General features: G+C 40.5%; 1 protein-coding gene across 15 annotated transcripts in view; it reads right to left on the bottom strand.

Moving 5' to 3' along the window:
- Positions 1-26,914, bottom strand: part of LOC124141629 (focal adhesion kinase 1-like) — a 166,659-nt gene that overhangs the window by 99,642 nt on the left and 40,103 nt on the right. Inside the window, exon 1 of one of the 15 annotated variants that reach the window (XM_048400250.1) lies at positions 26,150-26,471. The exons of 10 other annotated variants lie outside the window; for them this stretch is intronic. Coding sequence is in view for 2 of the 5 variants with exons in the window: in XM_048400240.1 (XP_048256197.1) it covers positions 18,226-18,369 (144 nt within the window). In the remaining 3 variants the exon portion in view is untranslated. Of the gene's footprint in view, positions 1-9,094; positions 9,170-10,489; positions 10,761-18,225; positions 19,255-26,022; positions 26,472-26,914 lie in introns of those variants that run through there. 4 more of the 15 variants (XM_048400254.1, XM_048400240.1, XM_048400251.1 and 1 more) reach the window with 4 other exon arrangements.

The following is a 26,914-nucleotide window of genomic DNA, read 5'->3' as shown; positions in this document are numbered from 1 at the left end:
TGGCCCTAGGAAACAGAACTTTCCAGAAACCATCTTGGCGACTTTAAAACCAAATGGAAAATGAAATGTTGGAAAATCCATAGTAATGAGGGTAGACACCATTGAATTAGTTTGTTTGTTTGTTTGCTTGCACCACACTCAGCAATATTCCAGCTATATAACAGCCGTCTGTAAATAATTGAGTCTCGAACAGACATTCCAGTGATTTACATCATGAGCATCAATCCACGCAATTGGGATACGATGACATACATCAACCAAGTCAGCGAGCCTGACCACCGGACCCCATAAGTCGCCTTTTATGGCAAGTATGGGTTGCTTAAGACCTATTCTACCCCGGATCTTCACAGGTCTCTCGAATTAGTGGCTCTTTAGAGCAATGTAGCCTGTATCAAAACAACAGCAAATACACTTGGTATCTTGATTGTATGTACTCCAGCAATATTCCAGCTATATGATGGCGGCCCAGAGAGAAAATCAGTCCTGACGAAACAAATTAGTGATTGATATCATGAGCAGTCTCCCATACGATCAGGGTATGATGACAAGAGTGAGTGAGTGAGTGAGTTGGGTTTAACGCCACTTTTAACATTATTCCAGTTATATCACGGCGTGTCAGCTTAATGTGGGAGGAAAGCCCGAAGTGATGCAGGTCTCAGACGTTTACCACTTCGGTGAAACCCACGAGCACGGGTATGGTGCTGACAAACCTAGAAACATAATCGGGGCGAACCGGGATTCGAACCCACAATCATAGGTTTCTGGCGTGCCCAAGGGACGCAACTCTGCACAGCGAATCGCGGCGCCTTAGACGACTGGGCCACCCGTGCCCCCATGATGACAAGAACTGTCACCAGCCTGACCACCTTGTACAACAAGCAGAGGCTGCCAGGGACCTTCTCTGGCCTCGATTCTCCACAGGGGGCTTGGCAGAGTGAGTGTTTGAACAGGTGAATGGTGCTGTTTTTGTTAACACAATGTGCAGCTGGTACACATACCAGGTCTGATGCAGAAATAGCTGCAGCACTCATCTGACTCGGTTACCCCTCCACACCTCAATGATTATTTTCTGTTTATCATCCTTACCATAAAAATATTGATTGCAATCATCTTCATAACCATGGCTGCATATATAGAGGACCAGTGATAAGTATTACCGTATTCGACGTAATAAGCACCCGGCTCTTATAAGCGCCCACAGTGATATTTGCTAATATATTGGCTAGTAAACAATCCCAATTAGCATGCCTTTCAATTGATCAATGTACACAAGACTTATTCATTCGTGTATATAACACACTCGGGTGCTATGTGCACCCTTAATGATGGGCAATTAAATTGTGGAAAAATATATCTGTCGTATGTAAACATTTCAGGCTGTCAGCATAAACCACGAAATTTACGATCTTTCAACTCTGTTTTTTTTCACCAAAATAATATTGTAATAAGAGCCCCCTATTTCTAATTTTGAGAGCGCGATAGGCGATTACTACGTTGAATACGGTATATCTAAAGTTGAGGGGTCCTTATCACAACCCTAACATGAAAGGTTGTGATATAGGTGGTCCATAGATTCATATACTATTACTAGGGGAAAAACTTCAAGAACCCCAGGACCCCTTAATTTTGAAACAGTGAAGGTCTTTTCTTAGACTAACATCGAGTCTCTAAAATGAACTTCTTTTTGAAAAAAGCAGTTGTTAAATCATAGTTATATAATGTAATAAAAAGGAGCCCAGAGACTTTCTTCACTTTCAGATACTGCAGTAATCTAGACTTGCCAAATATTATAGACGTGCATGGGCTGTATTGGATATATTTGTTTCAGGATCTGTATGACTAGTATTTTCTTGATGGTTCAACTTCTGAACATTATTACAGCCAGTTCATTGTTCACCAGTTTATCAACTACTTGGCAACCATCTTGCAATATCCTAGAAAAAATGGACATTATTTAGAAGATGCTTGTTGCTGCCTATTCCATGTATTCTATCAATATGTACAAAAAAGACATGATTATATCAAACTTTCAAATAAGAAATGATACAGAATAAACAGGTCTAATTCCTTTTTTCACAGTATTTCTTATTGTTCTTGGCCAGGGAGAACAATGATGCTGACTTCATGGCGAGGTGAAATGGGGTTTTACATTGCATTCAAGATTACTTCACTTATATATAGCGACACAACGTTCAGATGAGTTTACTATTCCGACCTAATGCCAGTTTTATAGTGCTAGCCCACTGAGATACCATTCCACAGATTAAAAACGGATACCTATTAAGACACCGTATACTGACTCCGAGCTGACCAATCCTTGTTCAAGCCCCTTCATGTCGATCACCAGGCAGGGTTAAAACAAGTACCATCTTTTAACGTCTGCTGGCATGGCGCAGCCAGGGATCAAACATACAACCTTCCACTCAAGACTCCATGCAATGAATAGACAGGCAATTATCGTGAGAACAATGTCAAATTGTCTTCACTGTGCTTGTCTCTAAAGCTTCAGGACCTTGTTACCATGTAATCTTTCCACACAGAGATAGAGAGCATGACTTACAACATGTACACACTCCAAGACTTCCCCCAGATCACCTGGAGGCATGAAGATAAGATTATCAGCAAAAAGTCACAGCCCAAACCTGAACTCCTTGATATCTTAGTAAGTGGGGCTAAGGTTACATCGAAAACACACAAAGCCACAATCAACCCCAAAACACTAGTCCAGTGATAGTCCTGTGTGGGTGAAACTTTGCACCCACAAACAAGGCCACAGGGATCACATTTCATCTTATACTCAGGGGACCTTCAACAGGTTCAAGAATGAGCAACCAAATCAGTTATTATAGAACACTGTGCACAGAAATCTGTGGGAACATGCAGGGGGAAGTCCAGGAATCAGAAATAATGGCTCGTTCTGGAAGTGAATGAAAGAGTAATAGCACATATTGTTTGACAAGACCCTTGGTACATAATCAATGATTGTGTCACATGTATCAATAAAGTGGATGTTAATGTTGGTTTGTTGTTTAACGCCACACTCAGAAATATTCCAGCTATATGATGATGTCTATAAATAATTGAGTCTGGACCAAACAATCCAGTGATTGATATAATGAGCATCGATCCACACAATTGGGATACAGTAACATGCACCAACCAAGTCAGTGGGCCTGACCACCCAATCCTGTTAGTCGCCTTTTACGGCAAGCAATAAAGTGGAATGAGAACCTGAAGATATTAACTGAAACAAAATCAGAGCACGAAGTCAAAAAGCACAAATGTCAAGGCAGCATATACTTGGTTCTGCCTTGGTCTGTTTTTACTATGTTTAATTGACAGTATGGCCTTTCATTCACCCTCACACATGTGGCAAAGGTGTTAACAGTTGCAGCTCTTAAAGGGGATCTAGGCTTTGGTAACATGGCAGTCCCAACCAGTTTCATTCCAGTCCTTGGTCTGTCCGCTTACACACGTTCTATGGTTTGTATCAATCTAGAAGTTAATAATCACCTCTAATCCACAGACACTGTCTAAAAGTCACACAGTGCACTTGGTACTTTGACTATTGAAAAAAGTGTCCCTTTAACACAGTAGTAACTGATCATGCTAAGAGGTGAGGTGAAATTGGGTTTAACATAGCGTCCAAGATTAGTGCACTTTTATAGCGATGTGCATGCACGTGTGTGTGTGTTTGTGGCTGCTTGTACTAGTCCGGACTGATGCCGATTTATAGTGCTAGCCCACTGAGATACTATGCCGCAGTTTAACATGAATACCCTACTCAGACACAGTATACTGACTCCGAGCCGACCAGTCCTTGTTTTAGCCCCTTAATGCCGAGCGCCAGACAGGGTAACAACAAGTACCATCTTTTAACGTCTATTCGTATGACGCGGCCGGGGATCGAACCCCGGACCTTCCGCTCTCCGGGCGGATGCTCTACCACAAGACCACAGAGGCGGCCCATGCTAAGAGAGTGAGTAGGTTTAACAGAGCTTTGGACAGTATTTCATTTACATCACAGCATGTCAGTTTGATGTGGGAGGAAAGCCCAAAGTGATGCAGGTCTTGGACCTTTACCACTTTGTTGAAACCCACAAACACAAGTATGGCGCAGACAAACCTAGAAACATAGTCGGGGCGATTCTGGAATTCAAACCCATGGTCACACATTTATGGGATGCAACTCTGCACAATGAATTGTGGTGCCTTTGGTGAGAAACTGTAAAGACAAGAATTACCATTCAAGTTGTTACAATACTTGTAATGCAAAACAGTATTAGTTGGATTTATTCTGTTGCATGTAACATTTTTACTTGCTTCACAACATTAATCTGAACATTACCATGATTATTAACTCAACCAGTCATTTATTTGCACAGTTTACATCTTTAGCACCCCAACGTGTGAGCCATACACGTTAAGAAAACAAAGTGAATTCATATTAATTTCGGGCCCTGGTTTATTCACCACATATTCAGGAAGTGATAAATGCAGTGTCACAATCCAGCTGGGGGTAAAATTGAATTGAACCAACTGACATTTCATTGTAGAGTGGCCCATCTCTGCACTTAGGAAGGAGAACTGGCCAGGAAGGAGCGGGGAGGGAACCTCAGCCCATGTGAACACAGACATGCTACTCCCCATCAAGACTGAGTCAACACATCTGCTGGGCACACGCAGTCCCAGTCTACTGATAATATGCTTATGATCAAACAACAGACAAATGTTAACCACATCAAGGCTAGGAGAGATAGGTGAGTGAGTAAGTTGGGGTTAACGCAGCTTTGAAAATTACTTCATTTATCATGGCGTATCAGCTCAATATGGGAGGAAAGCCTGAAGTGATGCAGGTCCTTTGTCAATTTGGTGAAACCCATTAACTCAGTTATGGTTCTGACAAGCAAGAATGTTAATCATAATCTCAACCTACAATCTTAGATCCTGGCACGAAAAAGGAACACACCTCCACACAGATAATATTGTCACCTTAGATGACTGAGATAGCCCCAGGGATAAATGAACTGTTACTGATTCCCAGAACGTCTGGAGAGGTACTTGTCTTCACTGGCTATACTGTTGGTCTAGATTTGGATGGTCTCACTAATGGTCTCTGGGAAACTGGGTTGCTTTCTCGGTCAGTGTTTCAAGATTGAAATAGATCAGTAAACTTGTGTAGCAGATGAGGAGAGTGATCCTGGGATTACCAATCACCTGAGTGTTAGCAGTTCACAAAGAAAATCAACAGTTAAGAACATACCAATTTTACAAACTATGAGTAAGTGAGTGTTAGTGAGTTGGGTTTAACACTGCTCTTAACAGTATTCCAGTTTTACCGCGGCGTGTCAGCTTAATGTGGGAGGACAGCCCGAAGTGATGCAGGTCTCAGACGTTTACCACTTCGGTGAACCCCATGAGCACGGGTATGGTGCTGACAAACCTTGAAACATAATCGGGGCGAACCGGGATTCGAACCCACAATCATAGGTTTCTGGCGTGCCCAAGGGACGCAACTCTGCACAGCGAATCACGGCACCTTAGACGACTGGGCCACCCGTGCCCCTACAAATTCTGAAGAGATAATAATTTTCTAAACAATTATTCCATGATATTACACTCAGTATTCCACATTTGATGAAACAAATAAACTGCATTAATATTTTAGAATTTAAATGTAGTCTTTACAGTTAAATACACACATGAAGGCTGTTAATTTAACATAAAGCCAAAGAGTTAGACACGTACATTGTAGTACCATGGATGGCCAAATCAACTGGATACCAATTTTTTCAATTGCTTTCTACGTAAATCATGATTGAGGCACTTGGATCCATTCCTAACATAGAAGCCCCCCAGGCAGTCAGTTGAAGTTGCAGACATTATGTTTCTCAACACTTGGATCAAATGTTTTGCAATTTCATCGGTTGGTAACATGTGCAGTGACCTTAGTGAGACACATCTCATCACGCTTCCTGTCACATTGTAACAATTCCATGCCATATTTGACACTATCAAGAACTCTCAAACAAGCAGAAATTACCATGACAACAGTGAAATCTCCAGACATTGCCAACTTAACATAGATGACACCAGTTCGAGAGTAAATCTTTTCAAAGATGGACTTTGCATGAACCCTTAAAATATCCTCCTGCTCCTCCATAAGGGGTTAACCATCACATGCACACATGCACATTCCACAAGGGAATAATAGATGTGGCCTGAACTTTGAGCATTGGCCTTGTGGGGCTGGTTGAGATGCCTGGATCTCTGCAGGAGATAAAGACTTTCCCTCCAACTTTCATCTCTTGTCCTTAAAGGTGGAACAAATCTATATAGCACCGATAGAGAGATTCCCTGGCCTCTTTACTGTCACAGCCAGCAGTTAGGGTAGAATACAACAATTCAGCAATGTAATTGAATGTACATAAACTTCAGGTGCTAACGTTTTAGGTGAAAGATTATGCTGTTGGAAAATTATGGGGTCGAGTAGTGCTTGGCATTTTTTTGAAATTGTGCCAAACATGAAAGGTAAACTTTCAGAAAATAACATCAAAGTAAGCTGTGGCTGTCGGTTTCAACAAGTCATCACACATAATTTGATTTAGTCTAGAGTGACAGGTTCAGAAACAGAGATTACAAGTTCTATACCAAGTTTGAATATATAGTATTTAAATAATCGTTTTCAAGAAGATGCTGTTAACTCAATTTAACATAGTTTGTGCCAACACTACTGCATGTTTCTTCATCCTACAAAGGGGCAACTATAAACATCATACCCATAACTAGAGGTGTGTCATCAACAATTGGATTTTAAGGCAAAACAAACAACATATTCTGATGGACAGAGTCATAAGCTGTCATTTAATAAAAAATAATATAGCTGTTGGATTATTGTTGTCGTGTCAACATCTTGGAAAACATCTTGGAAAAGATGTCAACAACACCGAAACAAGAGTGAGTGAGTGAGTGAGTTGGTTTTAACGCCACTTTTAACAGTATTCCAGATATATCACGTGTCAGCTTAATGTGGGAGGAAAGCCACAAGTAATGCAGGTCTCAGACTTTTATCACTTTGGTGAAACCTAGAAACTTTATCGGGGCGAACCGGGATTCGAACCCACAATCATAGGTTTCTGACGTGCCCAAGGGAAGCAACTCTGCACAGCGAATTGCGGCGCCTTAGACGACTGGGCCACCCGTGCCCCCATCGAAACAAGAGTGAGTGAGTTGGGTTTATCGCCGCTTTTAACAGTATTCCAGTTATATCGCGGCGTGTCAGCTTAATGTGGGAGGAAAGCCCGAAGTGATGCAGGTCTCAGACGTTTACCACTTCGGCGAAACCCACGAGCACGGGTATGGTGCTGACAAACCTAGAAACATAATCGGGGCGAACCGGGATTCGAACCCACAATCATAGGTTTCTGGCGTGCCCAAGGGACGCAACTCTGCACAGCGAATCGTGGCACCTTAGACGACTGGGCCACCCGTGCCCCCCATCGAAACAAGAAGAATCCCAGACGGAAACATGTAAATGACCATGTTCCTCATTATCTTGTACCTGGTTCCTTTCTGAATGCAAGACATATTGTATTTCTACTTCCTTGACAAGAATATTTCCGTGCTATCTGCCATGATGGCCTCTATTATCTAATACATTAACTGACAAACCACATCTGAACATGTCGAAAAAGATAAGAATTAAAGCTGAATTTCCACATGTTGTATTTTGAACTCTTAAATCCAACGCCAGGCCAATGAGCCTTTCTGTGTACTGCACCATAGGTAATGAGTAATTGAGTACACAAGTCTGGTTTCACACTAATCATTTCTATAAGAAACTACTAGTTTAACAGATTTGTTTTGTGAATTGTATCTTCATTATTTATATTGATATTGGTGTCCATCTTAGGTTCACAAATGTTGACTGAGCGAGTGAGTTGGGTTTAACGCCGAATTTGAACAAATCTGATTGTCGTTTAACCTTAGCGTTGCGACTGCCATAAGTCTATGTGAAGATATGGGAGTTACGATCAACTTAGCGCTAAGATCGCTTTGTACAACGGCACCCTGGACTAACATTTAGTTGAAATATTTTTAAAAGAATTTTGTTGTTAAATTGTCTTTTAATACATTATTTCTTCAATATAGATGGAAGAAATGTAGATGGCATTTCTCACATGTTTAATCCAGGGTTTGTATGAAAAACTAATGAGATGATGCTGAACACTGTGTGCATCGTTAGAGCGCCAGATTTCACCACAACAGAACAATCACAACAATGAAGGGACAGGTCCAATACAAGGGCACAACCTTGACCACAGGGGCTGTCCCAAACAAAGACAAACCATATAATTTCTGTTCCTATCTGATTACAGTTTCCTACTGGTTGAGGGCAGGCAGGCACTTCTTATCTCTTCCTTACAGCCCTAGGAAGTGATTCATACACCTCAGAATACCATGGATAGCCCACATACACCATTTCTGCATCATAGTAATCCATGTTCCTGGTAAACAGGCCCTATCTTGCATCTGCTATATATATGAAAGAGTATCAATGAACTCAGGGGTAAGAAACAGAGATTGTGGGTTGTTCTTAAAAAGTGAAAAGTGAAACGTCTGGGAGGAATTTCAGGTATTTTGATCAATGATAACCTTTAAGAAAAAACAGATGAAATACCAACTTTATTCCTCACAGTGACTTTGTTGGTGATATTTCACTGACATTTCATTGCTGAGCTGATTTTACAAACATGAAAAAGAAAATGAATTACAAAACGATGAAATGTTAAATCATTTGTACCTTGGGAAGACAATACAAATTTACTCTTTAAATATGTTTAGAGAATTTTTCAAAAATAACTTCCAATGAAAGTTGTCAGCTTCTTTCGCGAAGGGTATTACTCTGACACAAGTGAAGACATACAGACAATGTTAGACAACCATTCTCTCTTCAAGAATGCAATCCCTTTAGCATGGTGAGTGAAGCTTTTACACAAAAACATGTCATAAATCATTTACACACATCTTGGGTACAAACTGTAAATACACAAAACCCATCCATCATGACATTATTTCAATTGCACAATCCTACCTTACGTGTCTGGCAGCAAAAAATGGACAAAAGCGAACCAAAAAATGGATCGTCCTCCATACAGAACTGTCGCTGGCTCAGTGAGCTGAGAAGCGAAAGAACTAGTGATTCTTCTTGTGGGACCTCATCTCTTCAAACTAGGCATGTTACAATTTTATCTACTTCAGCGTCTTACAATTTGGCAGCTGTTTGGACAATCAAGAGTGCAGCGTCTAGCATCACTATCACTTCACACAGAGTGGCGAGGTTAGCATGCTTCACTTGAGATATGCACAAATTACATGTATGATAAGTCCCCTACAGAAATGGAATACAGAAGTGGATAAAAAATGAAGGTGTGATTGGACTTTCGCTGTCTCCAGCTCTCGTCCCTCCATGCTTTTTGTCAGGTTCGTATTTAAACTTCAAATCTTTTAATTGAGACCAAGATAACATGGATGACAACCTGTTACACAGCTGGATTAGACGCAGAGTGAGTGAGTGAGTGAGTGAGTGAGTGAGTGAGTGAGTGAGTGGATTAGGTGCAGAGTAATGGAGTGAGTGAGTGGATTAGGTGCAGCGTGAGTGAGTGAGCGAGCGAGAGAGCGAGGTTTAACACTACTTTGAACAGTATTCCAGTTATATCACGGCGTGACAACTTAATTTGGGAGCAAAGGCCGAAGTGACAAAAAATTTGGTCTTGATGCCAGTACGTTACCAGAAAAAAAGATTTCATGTGAAGTTCTTCCTAATAAGGATCAAACAATACACCAAAACTCTGATGCACCGCGATACATGGCCTTCGAAATGATACATGATACAGAAATATGGACCTATATCATGATACAAAATGATACAAAATATGTATTTTTGTTACTCTGTCCGAATAGGAATAACTGATCTTGCAAACCAAACCATGTCCTACAAAGCAGCTGTTTGGTTTCTCTGTTCTTTTTGTGATGGACTCTGAACAGTTGACAAGGAAGAAAGAGCGTGTCTCCATTTTTTCGCTCATCTGAAATACGTGAGTATTTCAGTTCATGGCCTTTGGGTTGTAATTCTGGCGTATCAAGATCGTATCATGACTTGTGTGTCAAGATTCATATCGTGTTGTCATTCATATCGTGTTGTCGTCTTCAGTATGGTTGCACCCCTACTTCCTAACCTCCCCCTCTACCAACAGAATGTGTGGACATACAGGCCGTTTCCCCATCATCACCTCCCAGAAGTATGATCAGACTGTAAACACCAACCTGTCAAAACATCACTACAAGCCAAAGTCTGATGTAAAGAACAACCTTCCATGCTAGAGTATCACAAAACAAGCACAACATTGTAATAGAAACAATAGCATATCCCCACCTTCTGACCCCTACTCAACTCATTTGAATGTCGAAAACACATAACACTACAAACCTGTCCAAACCCAATCACTTCAATCTGCTCCAAGCCTTAATCCCGAAAGGTGATACATCCTCAAAACATTGCCATATCCTTGAAACAATAGTAGATCCAACACCAGCGACTTTCCCACCACTGGGGCTGTCAACAGTGAGTTCCGTCCTCCCACCTGACTGTATTCACCTAGAGCTGCACACCACCCTACAGCACTGTAACAATGGCGGGGAACGAAAATGCCCAGAATGCTGTTTGAAGCTTGATGCAGTCTGGTGAACTCATTTCTTAGCGTAAGTTGTAAATACATCTGAGAAAACAGAGTCAATGTGCATGTAGATTCAGTCTCCTCACCTTGCTACGTCATACCCTCTTACCCCAACTCAAAACATCCCCTGCGTATTACAGAATGGTTGGCACTCAAGCTGATTAACCAACAGTCAGGAGGTAATTGCATCTCATTCCTCTGTTTCCAGACTCGATTTGGACATTTGGATTGAATAATGTTGTTATAGTAACGGTACTGGTAAATTATTTCAATGAAATTGAAATGCCTTCTGCCTTTGTTGAAAGTTAATTGTCAAGGTGTAAGGAAAACGCTATCCTCAGCACCGATGATAAAACACATCCAACATGTCCAGGTATTGACATTCCCCAAGAATATGACCATAAATCTGCAATGACTGCAGCAGCCACAAGTGTTGAATGCAACATAATCATTTGTTTATTGTCATGAAGATGAAGAGACTCTCGTAAATAAAAGACTCCTGAGTTTGAAGTCATGAACATTCCATCAAAAGGACATTTGGTGGTTCAACACGTCTTCCATCTGGAATCTTACAAAAGAATGAGCGACCTTGACCTTGAATGTTTTTATTTGTGCCTTATTCTGATCTATGGGCTGTCAAATGTGCTGATACAGAAGCAAATAGTCAGTAAAGTGAACTTTTGACCATCACTATCCTCCCTTTTATCTTTATTTGAGGTATTCTTGGAGCAGAATGCTCAGATTATGTGGCCAAGTGCAGATGTAGATGGAACTCTGTATCAATGTTTTCGGCTGGCTGCACACAGTATGGTTTCACTTTCCTATGCATGAGTGAGTGAGTGAGTGAGTGAGTGAGTGAGTGAGTGAGTGAGTGAGTGAGATATTTCTACGCTTATTCAGCATGTAACACCAATAATGTTTTTAGAAATTGTACTGTGTAAGGTATCAAATTCACTGCTTATTGATTTACTAGACATGACCAAGCATAGAATATTAAAGTAGTATTTAAAAGATACCAGAACATGCAACTGTAATCAATCAGAAACATATATGAACCTTAAATATTCAATTTGGTCTTTAAACAACCACCTTTGTATCACAACCAAAGCCATTTTATGTCCCAACTAGAGTACCCTAACCCTAAATGGACAAAGACTCCATGATCAGTCACAGAATGACCGACTTCAGACGATCAAGACAACCAACTACAGCGCCGAAGATTATATAGGGCCTCAGTTCAAAAAGTGGTAACGCACTAAACCATGCATCAACCGAGCAGCATTATCAGAGCAGCATGCCCCTTCCAAGGGTTACCTTGATCAAATTCTTGTCTAAGCATGAAAAGTTCAGCTCCATCATCAACATCAGATCAGAGCCATGATGTGATTCCATACATTGCACATGCTGCAGGAAGCTGGAAACAGCCTGGCACTGGCAATGCATCAAACACACCTTCAGGACATATTGTTGGAGATTCCCAGCTATGGTAACTTTGTGCTGCATTCCCTTAGGGCTTGGTGCCTTTGGTGGTTAGGCACCACCTATCCCATTTGTCACTGGCAGAGCTTATCTGGTAATGAATGTTTCGGCTCTCCTGCGGCCCCTCTGCACTTGTAGAGTCCTTCTCATGTCTGTGGGGTAGTGTAGACATTCTTTCTTTTGTTTGTGTGTTTGAAATGTTGGGTGTGAGTGGTGAGTGGATGTTTCATGAAATCAGAAACACAATCAGTGGTTGATAGAACGAGCAACAATGCCAGCTCACACAATCTTCATGTCGACAATGTAACCACCAAACCCTCATGTCAGTTGGGAATCAAACCCAGACCTTTGGATTGACGGGTGAACGCTTTAACCACTTGTCTGCTCTGCTGACCCTTGATTTGATCAAGATGCAAGACTGCAGCCATTGTTCCCATGTTATCCAGCATATGTCTATAGGTTCATGTCAGCACTACCTTGTGCTACAGTTGTCCTATACCAGAGATATGTTTGGAAAGCAATAGGAAAAAAACTGTTATTTTGCACAAATTGGTCTATGAAATGCAAGTAACCTGCACAAGGACACAACAATAGTTATCACTATAAAACATGAACAGGGATATTTGTAATTCCAACTTGGGAATATTTTCTGACATTTGCTGCAGACTTGGAGCCAAATATCTGCTTCTGGGCAGGTCATGTTGAATTCCCTGGATACTGTCACACATGGTATGACACAACTTTGAAGGAGTTTGTCCAACACAATGCTATGACATCTTCTGCCTGCTTGGTTTACACCGGAAGTGATCAGGTCCTGAATTTCATACTTCAGTCACCAGACCAGAATGGCAGGCCCAACAACTGTCTGCTCAATTACGTCAAGGAGCAATCAGAACACATATTACAAAAAACTTTGTTTCAGATACAGAAGGTTACTAGCGAGCCCAAGGGACACAACTCAGCAAAGTGAAATGTGGCGCCTGAGATGACTGGCCCACCCATGACCCATCATATTAAGGAATGAGGCAGCACATACGCAGACTTCTTTCTTTGATGGGTACTTGGGGACAACACAATCATGTCAGGCAGGATGAGGATGAAAGTGTAACATCAATTCCTTAAGCTTTATCTGAACCAAGTATTGTGTGGGTCAAAGTAGAGCAAGTCTAGATGTCCCATGTATTATGCAAGATGTAACCTTCAGTGAGTGGGTTGGGTTTAACACTGCTATGAGTGAGTGTGTATGGTTTGACGCCGCTTTTAGCAATATTCCAGCAATATCACGGCGGGGGACACCAGAAATGGGCTTCACACATTGTACCCATGTCGGGAATCGAACCCGGGGCTTCAGCGTGACGAGCGAACGCTTTAACCACTAGGCTACCCGACGGCCCCTGTACAAGGACATGGGGAAGGTCATCCAAAAATCTGACAAGCATTAGGGGAGGGTAATTATTTTCAGTACATTAGTGCATCAAAAACATCTCTCTCTGTTTTGAACAGTATTCCAGTTATATCATGGCATGTGGGCTTGATGTGGGAAGAGACATGTAACCGAGAACCACAGTGGGTAGGTATACTGTAATGCTGTCTAGACTGTGCACCCTTCCATCGTCAACACTATGTGAAGCATCTCCTTATGGCTGAGATTCCTTCATATCATTCCACAGATCCCAGTAGCACTTGAGGTAGCTTATGTGCTAGAAAGGTCGTACCTTTATGATAGGTATCAGTCCAGTGTTTCAAACAAAGCACGAAAGTCATCACCCTACTATTCAACCTTAAAGATTGTGAGGGTCTCTTGATTCATCAGCAAACCTTAATTTTGAACACAGCAGTCCCCGTATATATTTTATATGCATTGACATTGGTACATTATTCGCAATGACTAATCATAATTATTATCCACTCATAAAACAAAGAAGACTTGACCCCTCACACATTTCAACCCCAGACTTGCAGTGAGACACAAGGAAGACTTGACCCCTCACACATTTCAACCCCAGACTTGCAGTAAGACACACGGAAGACTTGACCCCTCACACATTTCAACCCTAGACTTGCACAGAGACACAAGGAACACTTGACCCCTCACACATTTCAACCCCAGACTTGCAGTGAGACACAAGGAAGACTTGACCCCTCACACATTTCAACCCTAGACTTGCAGTGAGACACAAGGAAGACTTGACCCCTCACACATTTCAACCCCAGACTTGCAGTGAGACACAAGGAAGACTTGACCCCTCACACATTTCAACCCCAGACTTGCAGTGAGACACAAGGAAGACTTGACCCCTCACACATTTCAACCCCAGACTTGCAGTGAGACACAAGGAAGACTTGACCCCTCACACATTTCAACCCTAGACTTGCAGTGAGACACAAGGAAGACTTGACCCCTCACACATTTCAACCCTAGACTTGCAGTGAGACACAAGGAAGACTTGACCCCTCACACATTTCAATCCTAGACTTGCACGGAGACACAAGGAAGACTTGACCCCTCACACATTTCAACCCCAGACTTGCAGTGAGACACAAGGAAGACTTGACCCCTCACACATTTCAACCCTAGACTTGCAGTGAGACACAAGGAAGACTTGACCCCTCACACATTTCAACCCTAGACTTGCAGTGAGACACAAGGAAGACTTGACCCCTCACACATTTCAACCCCAGACTTGCAGTGAGACACAAGGAAGACTTGACCCCTCACACATTTCATTCCAAGACTTGCAGTGAGACACAAGGAAGACTTGACCCCTCACACATTTCAACCCCAGACTTGCACAGAGACACAAGGAAGACTTGACCCCTCACACATTTCAACCCCAGACTTGCAGTGAGACACAAGGAAGACTTGACCCCTCACACATTTCAACCCCAGACTTGCAGTGAGACACAAGGAAGACTTGACCCCTCACACATTTCATTCAAAGACCTGTTTATCATTTATCAGTGCCCCAATTAGTACACATACAGAGCACCATAGCCTTGCTACAAGGCTAGACTAAGAAAAATCCATGGATGTGTAGTAATTCTATCCTCCTAATAGGCAAGTCTAGATATGTGGACAGTACTCCCATCTCTTTTGGGACAACTTGTTCTCATTACATGTATTTACATAATCTAGAACTTATGATTAAAACTAATAATTATTTCCTTAGAGACTTGTTCAAGTCTTAGAGCACCAGTGCTAGATCTCTAGACTGTACATATCTATGTCACAACAACTGTTGCTAATCCCCTGACAAGTATAACATTTTATTGTAGTCTTCATATCAAAAATGTGTTCAATATCAAATTATATTTCTGTTGCTTAAGTAAGTCTAGATGTTTATTTTTTATTCGTAGAGTTGGGTGCCTGGTGTGTTAAACTACTGAAATTATCCCTACACCCAACAATGTTGGTATTGTGCGGAAATAATTAAAAACACAGCACTTCATATATCATATTATTATTATTCTTTAAAGATCATCTTTTTAGTGAAATTTGGCATTATATTTTCACTTACAATCTACTTGTCCATAAAACAAGAAAATAAATTAAGTCCAGCCTTATCAAGCCAAACAACAACAAAACTGTTCTATTCTACCACAGGAATAAGAAACTGTACCCCCCCCCCAAAAATATTTACCCATGAATTTAAGGCCATATATATCATGATTTATATAGATATATATAGATATCTATATACATCAATATATATATGGCCTTAAATTCATGGGTAAATATAAATATATATATACTACTCAAAAGCAGTTAAGGATCACCTGATTCTTCCATATTACAATAGTTAATCTCTCATGCCATGACAGATTAACATTACCAATATGAAAGAATCGGGTGATCCTTAACTTCTTTTGAGTAGTATATATTGGGGTACAGCTAACCTTTCCTTTGATTCTAGAGAGGGCAGTCTTTCCAAGACCTGCCATGGCTTAAAGTGACCCACATTTCCAGAGATGGTAGTTGTAGATAAGCCTGTTCTCTGAGGCCAAGATGGGGATGATGGCCAGGGGCTACTGATGGACACATCAAGAGAAAAGTGACACCAACTGTGGCCTGGTACCAATAAACAGACCCCACACATACGCATTAGTGTGAAATATTATACAAGTGAGAGTGGCCTTATCTTTGTCTGTGTGGTCAGTTGTAAGGGCAATGTGTCATTAAGAGCTACTAAATAGCATCCCCCTGAAGAACATAATTGAGGAAAATATGCAACCACATCCCACGTTTATTAGCATTGAGTTACAATTACGTATACAGGAAACCATGACGCTATCACTCTATGCCTTTCTTCTTCTAGACTAACATCTAGTCTCTGAAATGAACATATCGTACAGAAAAAAAGTTGTTCAGTTATCTTAATAAAAATATAGTAAAAGGAGCCCAGTGACTCTCTTCATTTTCAGATATGATCATGATGATACTGCAGTGATCTAGACTTGCTAGGCTGTACTTGATATATTTGTATCAGGGTCTGTAAGACAGACTATTCTTCTTCAAACATCTGAAATAATCTTAAAAGGGTTTATAAATTAATCCTTAAATTTGTATGTATATATATGATCATCTCTTGGAGTAAAACCATGTTTGTTAGATTTCTATACTTTCTAAAACCAATATAGCTGGATAAGATGTTCCTCCTGTTGACTTGATGCCAATTAATTAAATTCATATATCTTGATTAATCCTCCAAATGAACCTTACATCATTAATAAATCTGTTAATGCCATATTTGATGTAACGCACTTGTCTCACAGATCATAATCAGAGACCTTTATCTTCTTCAAAATATACACTGATGAACGTTGCCAATAACTTTTAAACTTGTACAATTCATACATATTGCAAGGGTGTTATCACCTGTATTCTCATGCATTTATTTTATGTATATATACCATGTTCTTATTTCTGCGCCATAAAAATGCCCTGTTATGGTTCCAGGTCCCAAGGGGGGTTTTTGTACAATAAAAATTCTTCATTCTTGATTCTCACATGTGAATCAGATTCTCAAAAGTTTCTTACACAAGTACCAGATCCATTTGTCTGGCATATTGAAAGCATCACAAATGAAACCATTAACTAGTCACATCTGAGACAGCTCTGTACAAAAACAGTTGACTCATGTGATGATGCAACACCCCCACTTTGATAAAAATTTGGCTGAAAATATTTTTCTCCCAGCATTCCTTGCAGTTGTCAGCATGCATGCGGTTACCACTACACGTAACAGCGAAGAAGAAATCTAAGCTGCGTGAGAAGAAGCCGGCCCATCTCCAAACCAGTGTAATACACATAGATCCCACCCTCGCTCCATACTGGCCACCATTTGATGTATGGAACCAAACCCCGTAGTCACCTGACAGAAAAAATAACTTGCTCCTAAGACATTCTTAATGGCCATCATACCTGGCATTGCTCAAATAGCAAGGAGCCGCCTGATCCCGACTCCAAGATAATTTTCATTGATGTTGTTTTTAAAATAAGTAATGAGGTTGAAACTGAAGTTGGTTGTTGTTTTCAGAATATGTAAAATGGATTTACCTTCAACCTAATTCATGAATATATTATTGAAATTTTCATTAACATTAATGTTTGGTTTGAAACAAAATTTGAGGCAAGGAAACTGGTAATCCATATTCATTAACTGACCTGCAGGTAAGATGGATTAAAGTGATAAGTCATCATGATCTAATCACTTTGTTAATTATGTAAGCCGTGATAATTCTAACACTCATACCTTATAAAGACAGCATTCTTATTTACATCCAATAATCTTCACCTGACCTGATCACCATTTGTCATAGGACAAGATACCATGTCATCGTGCCGATTCACATGACCTGGATACAAATCTTGAACCTGGTACAACAGTTATGGTTCTAGAAGATGGAATCAAAACACACACAGTTGGTCAAACATGGCAGACACGATGAAGACAACTTGACATAAAAAACATAACAGAATGACAAGATGTAAAACTGAGTGTACAATTACCCTGTGCCAGGAACCCAAGTTCTTGTCAGCGGGCATGTTGACAGGACTGCAGTACATCCTCTCTGGAGTGAATCCCGAAAGAAAGGGGTTATCCGAAACAAGTCTAATGCCAGGAGCACGAGCAGACGGCGGGAAGGCAGCCATTGCTGTGGTGTAGGTGTAGTACTGTGTGAGGATGAAGGAACCGTGTTATCAAGCACCACTCATCAGCATGGTAGATACACGACTCAGGGCAGAACAGTGCGATGAGTAACACCGGCAATGGTCATGACCGGAGATATTGTCTGTCAAACAACTCCGCTTCTCTGAGAGGAAGTAGGGTTATACATACAATACATACAATCCTTAAGTTTCACCCAGTATACGATAGGACATATCCCACTTGTGTGATTCTGTCTTCCTGCACGTCAGTGCGCCCCAGAGGACAATTCCGCCTACCAGAAATGTTCAATTGACACAGCACATCATCAGCAGGTTCTTCCAGACTGTATATAAACACAGAAGTCGCAAGCTGTAAATATTACTCCTAATCCAGTATGGATCTGTGTGTCGATTGATAGTTTTTTTCCTTCCTGCTCGTGCAATTGTGCATTAAACTACAGCAGACCACTTGTGATATTATCCAGACGTGAAACTTATCCAAGTACAGTGGTATGCTGGAGCTAGTTAGGGAAATCCTCACTCCACACTTGAGATAGTATCTGTCCTCCCAGCCTGCCTTCCTCCCCTCCCTCAAACAACTGGTGGCAGCATGGACGACTACCTTGTCCAAGTTTTTGGTGTCAGAAGTGGGATATTATTACTTCTGCCTGCGCCATGAGTTAGTCATCTCTGATTATATAAGACCTAAACGCAGATGGTTCACATTAGAAGTAAACTCAGTCAATCTGAAACATGGGGCCAGCCTCTTCACACATCGGGAAGGCCTGACAGAAGTAGCAGACGCGACTAATGAAGATGCTGACTACACCACACTTACAGACAACTTCCTTCACCCACTATGCCCTTCTCTCTCTCCCATCCCAATGGCCACTGAGGCTAGTCAGCTGGGTGTAGGTCTCCCCTGGTCTAAGCCTCACTGAAACTTGACCCGTCTGCTACAGCATATAACCACTCTCACCTCTGGATCTTGCTTCTGGAATGCCACTCTGCCACAAACAAAATTAGTTTGACAGTGCATAAAATACAGAGATTGCCCGACTGGTTGGAATACCTAAACTGACACAATCAGTCTGTCAATATTTAACTCCCAAATCCACCGTTTCCAATCTTCCCTGATCCTAATCCATTAGGCTGAAACACTTTATCTACTTTCACATCAAAACTTTTGCAGTTACTCAACCACAAAACACATAAAACTGCACCAACCACAATGAAAGTCAAATCAATTAAGATCAGTGACCATTACAACTGAACATGTCATTCAAGTCCCCAAGAGAAAGCAGTGGGTCAATAGTCCACCTTTCCATGTCAGTGCCGATCACTACCATGGGGACTATTACCCATCGCATTAACAACTGCTGGGATGAAATCTCTTCACAAACATGTGGATCACCTGAATGCTGCTGATGCATCGCTGATTCTCCAGGGTAGACAAGGCTGTTGTTTTCATAGATGTGCTGAATCCATATAGCATCATGTCGACAAGGGTAATGACCGATGCATGGCTGGTTCTGAAGATTCACCGCTGATGGTATTTGAGAAGTTCACGCATTGGGAGATGAATTGAAAACTGATTTTATAAGGACAATGTCGCTTAATGCCATTTGTGTGGCTATAGAGTATTCTTGTGCAATGCATTTTGTTTAAGGATGTGAGCTAAAAGTGTCTAAAAAATTCTTGTATTAACATAGTTTCTTCTTGAATAGTAATTCCTACGTAAGAAAATTCTGGGACAGTTTCCCATCAACATATGAAATCATGGACACACTGACAGTCCTGTACAATGATACTATAAAAGATTAATATTGGTAAGCCGAGATGATTCAAATAGGCAAGTCTAGATGACTAAAATAGGCAAGTCTAGATTATTCAAATAGGTACAGGTAAGTCTTGATGACTTAAATAGGCAAGTCTAGATGATTCAAATAGGTATAGGTAAGTCTTGATGACTAAAATAGGCAAGTCTAGATTATTCAAATAGGTACAGGCAAGTCTAGATGACTAAAATAGGCAAGTCTAGATGATTCAAATAGGTATAGGTAAGTCTTGATGACTTATATAGGCAAGTCTAGATTATTCAAATAGGTATAGGTAAGTCTTGATGACTAAAATAGGCAAGTCTAGATTATTCAAATAGGTACAGGTAAGTCTTGATGACTAAAATAGGCAAGTCTAGATGATTCAAATAGGCAAGTCTAGATGATAAAAATAGCTGAGTCTAGGTAATAATACGCAAGTCTAGATGATAATAATAGGCAAGTCTAGATTGGCTGTATTCCACAAATCAGAATGACGGAATGGGCTTTTACAGAAAGAAGTTTTTATTTCTTTTTAAACAGACAAATTCACACAGAATGATCCACTTAACATGCTTAAGGAATGAGCATGCTGAGAGATTGACGTAGACACATCCTATCCCACTTTATCCCACATCTCCTCTCCTCTCATCCTATCCTATCATTCTCTACACCGCATCCGCAACACAGTAACACACAACTCACCAGTCGTACACTGCATGGAACCTAGACGTGACACAAACTTTACCATTATCAGAACATATAATAGCCATGCACATCCACCCATCCCACTGAATTTCAGCAGTACCAGGGAGGGCGTGGAGGGCAATGTCTGCCATTTGCAGGATGCTTGCTACGAGCGAGCGTGCTCGGAGACAGGTGGGGACCAACTATCTGCAGGCCTTCCTGACTCACACCAAAACAATGTGCTGATAATCAACTTGTTGTCTTTGGAAACCATGCGTCTTCCACACGGGCCACAACAAAACATTTAGCCATCGGATCCTCGAGCGCCAGTGGGGAAGAGGGAGGAACCATCTTGTGTATATACACAACCTGACTGGTTGATGCCACAGTGGTAGTCATATAGGTTCAATGGGAGAGGTCATCACGCTCATCTTCAGCAGGAGATCCGATTTATCATACGTGTAGAAACTAGATATGTTGGCTCTGTTGATGACGTCACTGTTTCTCGCATATTATTTATGACTCAAAACTTAAAGAACACATGATTTTTTTTCATATGGATATTATTCTGACATGGCCATGACATCACAGATTAACTATACTCATATGAAAAAAAATTGGGTGTTCTTTAAGTTCTGTTGAGTTGTATACAATGACACCTTGCTTATCTAGACAGTACCATAAATGATATCGTCTGGATTACAATTTGATTCAAAAGTAATGTCCTTTGTACATACATAAACATTTCAAACAGTGACTGTCCATAAATAGGGGTTACCAGAATAACGGTGTCCAGACCAACAGGGTTTAACTGTATACAGCTATGTAATATACAAGCAGAATGCACTACTTTTATTGAGGAAAGTGTGAGTGAACGCTGATCACAGCAAACTGCAAACCCTACAGCTGCATCACACCTGGATAGAAGGAAAGTCTGGGCCACACAAACCAATGAGGGTTTATGTCACATTCAAGATGATTGCACCTATATATAGTGGTGTGACTGCGCGGCTGCTTGTACTAATCCAGACTTATTCCAGTTTTATAGTGCTAAGCCCAATAAAATACCTTGCTGAGATTTAAAATGGATACTCCATTCAGACACAGTACACTGACTCCAAGCCAACCAGTCCTTGTTTGAACCCCTTAATGCCGAGCACCAGTCAGGGTAACAACAAGTACCACCTTTTAACATCTTTGGCTACGCATTGTATCCTTCCTGGTGGTACATCATCTTGAATCATTGTGACTATCTGGACCTACCTTAGTTGGTTCAACCAGTTGGAGGTATTGCCTAGCCCTCTAATGTTAAAGGAATCCTGAAGGCTAGACTAATGCTAAGTCTCTGAAAATATATGATATCGATAGAAACAAACAACTACATTTAAACTGAAAAGTAGCTGCAGTTAAATGGTTTCTCCTAAACCTGGGAAAAAAATCTTGATTTGCTTTAGTACGGCCTGGGCGAAGGGAAATAACATAGTTCAGGGACTGGGACACAGACAACCTAGGCAACCTGAGGGCCCGCAGACGGCCTGGCTTTTTATTTATTTATTTTTCATTTGTTTTTGTTGTTGTTATTATTGTTGTTTGTTTTGATTTTGTTTTGGTCTTTTTTTTGTTTTGTTGTTGTTGCTTTTTGTTTGTTTTGTTTGTTTGGGGTTGTTTGTTTTTTTTTGGGGGGGGGGAATTGGTGCTGGGATGAAGGATGAAGCCATGGGGCTTCAGGGGTGCCCAGGTTAGTTTCTACTGCTAGTTCAATGGACCTATCCAGCCCAGACTCCCCCTCAAGATCAATGAAGAAAGGGTAGCATCTGAATATAGAAATGTCATTCTGCTTCCATTAAATACTGCAATCAGATTTAAGTCTGTAGAAATAATAGGTGATATTTATTTCTATTACCTGAACAAACAATATCAGATGCTTTATAGTGTTTAGGACTTGTTGACCATTGTAAAATGAGGAATTATTTCATTGTCCTACACACAATCATGAAAGAGTCACACAATACTTTATTACAATACAGAGCCATGTAATAACAGTGTTATACCACATCAACACACAAGTTATTACCTGTTGCCATAGAGCTAACAATACCACCATGTTTCGAAACTTCAACTTTATTATCATATGCACTGAAAGAATTCCCATCCATAATATTCCTGTACAGACTCTAAAAAGAGTGACATGCATTCTATTGTCATAAGAGCTGTAATGGTCTTAACACCATGCAATAACGGTATTATTCCACATCAACACAAGACCTGGTACAGAGCTATCAATACAACAAAGTTCTAGCCCTGCTCCAAGGCTGTACTGAATGATAAGTCCATGGATGTATAGTAATTCTATCCTAATCATAGGCAAGTCTAGATAAGCAGACAGTAAGGACACCAGTCTTTCATAGGGATAACTTGTTCTTATTATCTATATGATCTAGAAATTATTTATCAAACTACTCATTGCCTTAAGAGACTTGTGCAAGTCTACCATAGCTCTAACCTTCAAAATCTCAAGCAACAAAAGACTGCAGATAATGACATGGCCATTAGTTTGTTATATTAGTCAGAGAGTAGTGAAAAATTAGTTATTTTACATAAACCACTAGTCCAAAGCTGTAGACTAGTTGGATATGAACAATGGTGTCTACCCACTACAGCCGCTTACTATTGTGAGTGAGTGAGTGAGTGAGTGAGTGAGTGAGTGAGTGAGGTTTTACGCCTCTTTTAGCAATATTCCAGCAATATCACGGCGGGGGAACCAGAAATAGGCTTCAAACATTGTACCCATGATGGGAATCGAACCTGGGTTTTCGGCGTGACGAGCGAACGCTTTAACCACTAGGCTACCCGACCGCCCCTACCACTGACCGCCCCTACCACTACAAGCCATCATAGCCAAACACCTACACTAACATACAGTCTATGAAATATTTTATCACACAATACATTTTTCCCCTCTAAAATTAAAACAATTTATTTCAGGATGCTGATTTCATAGACTATGGAATAGAACTGGCTAGACTTGCTTTAATATAAATCTAGATTGATTCTGTTTTCATACAATACATATATTCCACAGTCATGGTGCAGGACTACCTAACACCGTGCAATAACAGGTTTATACATATCCCAACACAGTGTGACCTGCTACATGTTACACAGAATCAAGCACGCCCCATGTAGAACCCACCTGTGTTCTGCCTGCAACAAACGTGTGTACCATGTATACAGCAGGACAAGATGAAGGTACTTAAATTCAGTTTGTGTTTGGGTGTGACAAGTCTAGAGTTACACATATGTAACACATCCATCTGTTATTGGCTGCAGCAGGAGAGATTCCAGCCCAGTGACTGTCAGGATGAGGTAGGATTCACACCAGCCATCTTCAAATAATGACTCATGCTGAGACACATCATCAACTGCTGATGATATTTCGAAACAGGAACATTCTATTATAACTTATAATTTGAAGTTTACACCATACTCGGCTTTTCCATTGGATGAGAGGTTGGTCACATGACTGTGAAATTGACATTCAGAAGTGTATGAACGACAGAATTTGACGTTCATACTTTTTTCACGAGGCTGTATGTTTGAAATGATGTAAACACTGACAGGCTACTTCCACATTCCTGGAGGAACCCCTGGGAATTCCCAAGCATGAATACATACAGAAGTGTATCTGACACAATAACACATGCACCTCCTAAAACAATTTATGAACCCACCAAAAGAATGGTCAAGTCTTATTGCCAGGACTGTATTCCATATGTTTAAGCTGAGGCCATGAGAAACTCTATTCTAGTCCATCAATGCAGTATCAACACTAAGTGTACGCTGCCAGCCACCTCATGATATACATATATGTTTATATGATGTAAATGAAATAGCATGTAATACCTCTATGTATAATGTACATCATGTATATCTACCTTTCATGTCTATAATTATATACATGTCCATATGTAGATAGTTTGTACCCTGCCCTACGAAGGTGTTCTGTACAATAAAAATTCTTAATTCTTGATTCTTGCATTCAAATATTATCACCATTAGATGAGAAAGGCCTGTTAAGAACTACCTCTTAAATAAACTATTCTTAAATGTGATTTCAGTGAAATCTTGTAAACTCAAATGCCAATAACCTGAATTAAAATTTTAAAAAGATGTCTTCATGTTCCAAACAGACTCCCTGTATGAGGTGAGGCAGAATGGGGGCGACATCATGATACCATGCTCAGATACAGTATCTTGACTCCAAACCGGCCAATCCTTGTTTTATCCCCTGAATGCCGAGCTCCAGACAGGGTAATAACAAGTATAATCTTATAAAGTCTTTTGGTATGACTCAGCTAGGGATCGAACCCCAACCTTCTGTTCTCCCGGCACATGCTCTATCCACTAGACCATGGTGGCGGTCCAAGCATCATCATTATGAGTTCTATATGGTATAATATCACCATGTTTGTATGGAATACAGAGAACCTGATATATTTTGTATTGTCCCTAGCATATTGAGTTAGATATATTCAGCATAATACCTTTCATTCCATCATTCAATACACATTTCTTTCATAATAAATATGTTACCATTCAAAAATCAATATTTAAAAAACTTGGTTTACAATTTCTGTGTTTAAATTTAAATCGCTTCCAACTGGCTAATATTCACCAACAGACTTCTCGTGTTTCTCTCCTCAGGCCATATCAAATTTCCTCAAGTCATTCACAAACAATTCATTTACAAACTCTCCATGTATCAGTCCTGCGATCAACTTGCCCCGTGCTTGACCTAGATATCACTAACTGTTGTCACCCACACAGTCACAACCAACTCTCACCTCAAGGCAGAGTCCTGTTTATGTACAGGTCTCCACTATGGAAGCAGCTAATACCAACATGTTAAACATGCCTCCTCCCACACATTGCCAACGTTCAAGTTTCCCACTCAGAAACTCCACATCATCAAGCCACACATTACACTTCCATTCTGTAAGTGATCATATCCTCTCAGCTACTGTATAAATACTCCATCCATGCTTGTTGTTACTTCAAGTAGGTAAAAGAATACTTACACCAACAAATCACAATCATTTCCAAACAATTCGACAAATTTAACATTACAGATCAAACAAGCAAATACACCTACCCAATCTAACAAGTACCACTTCTATGTACGTAAACAGAGCGATAACCAGGTCTTTGGGAAGGAATTCACTCATATTACAGCATCGCTATCACATGTCCTTAATTGACAGACTGTCATGTAATCTCACCTGGCATTAGGTCCAGGAAAACAGTATGCACCGTGGCGAGAGTTGACCCAGTTTAACCCGCCTGCTGCACTGGATAGCCTGATACTCCCCTGTCGATAAAATCCCACTCAAGCAAATCACAACACCACCTCTGTTTAGCCCACTGCTACTGTTGACGGGTCCACGGCAAATTTGGGAGGGGCACTCTCTAATGGTCAAGGTTAAGCTGGCAGATCGGAGGTGTTAAGTGGGATGCAATCATCATATACATACATATGATGCCCCACGTCTACATGACAAGAGCACCGACACCCAGTTTGACTCGAACACTTTACATCAGGGGTCACGGTGACAGGATCTGAAGCATGTCCTGAGCGTGTGTACTTGAAACGTTTATGTACTTCGGTTAGGAAATGATAAGGTGCTGGTTAAATGTTAAATGTTAAATCGGCCTCAGTTCTTCCCTTTTTACAAATATAAATGTTTTTTTAAATTTACTAAAATAAAATCTTCACCTCAGTTGATAAAACAATATACAGTTCTTTTTATAGGTTAAGTCAAGGTTAATATTAATTTCTCAGAAACCTATTACAGGGTTTTAAACAATTCTATTTTCTAATCGTATTATCAATGATAATCAGCTTAGTATTTCTGTTTTATTTCATGGTTGATATCTTTGACGAGGGATTGAAAACATCTGTCATTTATTTTATTTGTTTTCCCGCATCATCTGAATGGTAAAAATACTTTGATCTAAACGCAGTGAACAGATGCATGCTAAAATGC

The sequence above is a fragment of the Haliotis rufescens genome, unplaced genomic scaffold (assembly GCF_023055435.1).
Source record: "Haliotis rufescens isolate VD_foot unplaced genomic scaffold, xgHalRufe1.0.p SCAF_2, whole genome shotgun sequence".
NCBI classification, from domain to species: Eukaryota; Metazoa; Mollusca; class Gastropoda; order Lepetellida; family Haliotidae; genus Haliotis; species Haliotis rufescens.
Note: the sequence above shows the minus strand (reverse complement) of the source record. Positions and strands in the feature narration are given on the sequence as shown.